At 38.2% G+C, this 2,651-nt stretch overlaps 1 protein-coding gene across 1 annotated transcript in view; it reads left to right on the plus strand.

The window, feature by feature from the left end:
- Positions 1 to 2,651, plus strand: part of LOC106530845 (sialic acid-binding Ig-like lectin 7) — a gene marked incomplete in the record, with an annotated part of 6,027 nt that extends 3,376 nt beyond the window's left edge. The window contains 5 exon segments of the mRNA XM_014026555.1: positions 6 to 86; positions 161 to 421; positions 540 to 627; positions 2,133 to 2,190; positions 2,338 to 2,651. Coding sequence (XP_013882009.1) covers positions 6 to 86; positions 161 to 421; positions 540 to 627; positions 2,133 to 2,190; positions 2,338 to 2,625 — 776 coding nt within the window.

Below are 2,651 nucleotides of genomic sequence, written 5' to 3' on the forward strand. Positions count from 1 at the left end.
CAACATCACATGTTCTGTCAGATATCCTGTGGATGGAGGGAAACGTAACAAGACAGCAGAAACTAATCTGACTCTCAGTGTTTCCTGTAAGTGATCCTGTCGGCTCGTGGTGCTTCAGCTGTTTCTGATCAATAAACTTCATGTGTCCCGTTTTCCTCAGATGCTCCTAAAAACACCTCAGCATCCATCAGTCCATCAGGTTTGGTGTCAGCAGGTAGCTGGGTGGAGCTGAGCTGCTCCAGCAGAGCCAAGCCTCCTGTCAGAACCTTCACCTGGTTCAGGAACACCACAGGTGGATTTACTAATGTTTCTGAGGTACAGGTTTACAGATTCAACGCCACTGAGAGAGGAGAGTTTTACTGTGTGGCTACAAATAATCTGGGTAACCAGACATCACCTGTGATCCGTGTCATTGTTAAAGGTAAATATTTTCCTTCACTTAATCTGATCAATAAACCTCAAATCATCTGGACAGTTTTCACCAACTCCTTCATTTATTTTGTGATTAAAGATTTTTCATTTATTTTTTTGTTTTTGAGGTCCACCGAATAAATCACATACATCTCTACCCTTGCCACTGATTATTGGAGGAATAAGTGCAATAATTTTGCTGATTGTGCTTATTTTGTGAGTATAATAGTAACTTCTAATAGTATCTGTATGGTAGTAAAATATCTGAAAAAGTTTTGGTACCAAACACAGCCTGGCACTTCTAGATAGCTATTACCAAATAATACCTATGGGGTATATGTTTGTTAATTTTTAGACACATACCTGTTATTTAGAAGGTACATATCAGGTTCTTACCATCTACAAACAGGGTATTTACATGTATGTACCTATGTGGTCTTTATTRGGTGCTTACCTGGTACTTAATGGGTACAAACCTTGTAATTACAGAGCACCTTCCAGGATAATACATAACTTGTATGTACAAGATACTTACATAACTGGTACTTATAGAGTGCCTAACAAGTAAGTCTAAAAGGTACTTATTGTGTATGTACTCATTACTGAATAGGTACATATTTACTGGGTATTTACCTAGTTCTAATCAGGTATGAACCTGGTTTTTACCAGGTTTCAACTTGTACTTACTGACTACCTACCAGATTTGCMTGTGGCACTGGTATCTAGTATTAACTGTGTATACACCTAGTACTTATTCAGTACATACCTTCTACTTATTGGGTACATACCTGATATATACACACTGCCTACCAGATTTGTACTTATTGGGTACACACCTAATAATTATTGGGTACATACCTGATACTTACAGACTACCTACCAAATTCACATCTGGTACTTACTGAGTAATTACCTAGCACTTATTGGGTACATACCTACATGCTRCCTACAAGCTACCTACCAGATGCATGCCTGTTACATATTGGGTGCATATTTAGTACTTTTTAGGTACATAACCTCTACTTATTGAGTACATACGTATATATATTACCTACTAGATTTGCACCTGGTACTTATTTGGTGCACACCTAGTATTTATTGGGTACATACCTGGTACTTAGAGACTACTTATCAGTTATGCACAGGGTACTGGTACATAGTACCTATTAGGTACACACATTGTAATTTTTGGGTATATATCTGGTTCTTACAGGCTATCTATGAGATGTGCACGTGGTACTGGTAACTATTATTTGTTAGATACGTATATTCTACTTATTGTGTAAGTACCAGGTACTTACAGGCCTACCAGATATTCATCTGGTAATTATTGGGTACACACCTCAGATTTATTGGGTACATACCGTATCTGGTACTTGCAGGCTATCTACCAGATATGCACCTGGTACTTATTGAGTAAATACCTAGTACTTATTAGTTACATACCTACCTGCTACCTACAGACTACCTACTAGATATACACCTGGTACATATTGAATACACACCTAAGTAACAGGTATAGACCAGATAAGTGACTTGTAGGTATCAGATGCAATTTAGCTGGTAGCAGGTACGTATATGAGTATTATGAACATACTCTATAAGTACCTGGCTGAATTATGCATTGTTACCACGTTTTCTTTATTTTTTTTTTTTTTTGGAGTCTTCGGGGCTGGAACATAAACATATTTAAATTGAGGTGTTTTTGTTGTATTTTACAGAACTATCATGTGTTTGAGACGAGCAAAGAACAGAAATCCWTCTGTGCAACAGCCACAGGTGAGAAAGTACTAAACGCAGTAAGATTACAGCTTATGAAATGTTTCTTCATGACCTGAAGTGTGAAGAAACAGGAAATCTGAAAAAAAAGAGAAAAATACTTATTTCACTTCTGTTTTTTTACGTAAGCTTCCTGTTTGTTTACAGGATCAAACCAGCAAAGAAGAASGAGTTCAGAGGTCCGCAGAAGAAAAAGAAGAGGAAGAAATCCATTACGGAGAATTTAAATTCTCTAATCAAGCGTCTAACTCGCGYTCCAGCACCACACCTGAACAGGATACCRTCTACGCCCAAGTTAAYGTGTCTGCAAAGCCCTCACTGAAGACCGCTGCCGGTCCTGAAGATCTCTACGCACAAGTTAACGTGTCTGCAAAGCCCTCAACGAAGACTGTTGCAGGTCCTGAAGATCTCTACGCAGAAGTCAAGAAGAAATGAGTTCTGTTGTTTGGATACAATTTGTT

The sequence above is a fragment of the Austrofundulus limnaeus genome, unplaced genomic scaffold (assembly GCF_001266775.1).
Source record: "Austrofundulus limnaeus strain Quisiro unplaced genomic scaffold, Austrofundulus_limnaeus-1.0 Scaffold567, whole genome shotgun sequence".
NCBI lineage: Eukaryota > Metazoa > Chordata > Actinopteri > Cyprinodontiformes > Rivulidae > Austrofundulus > Austrofundulus limnaeus.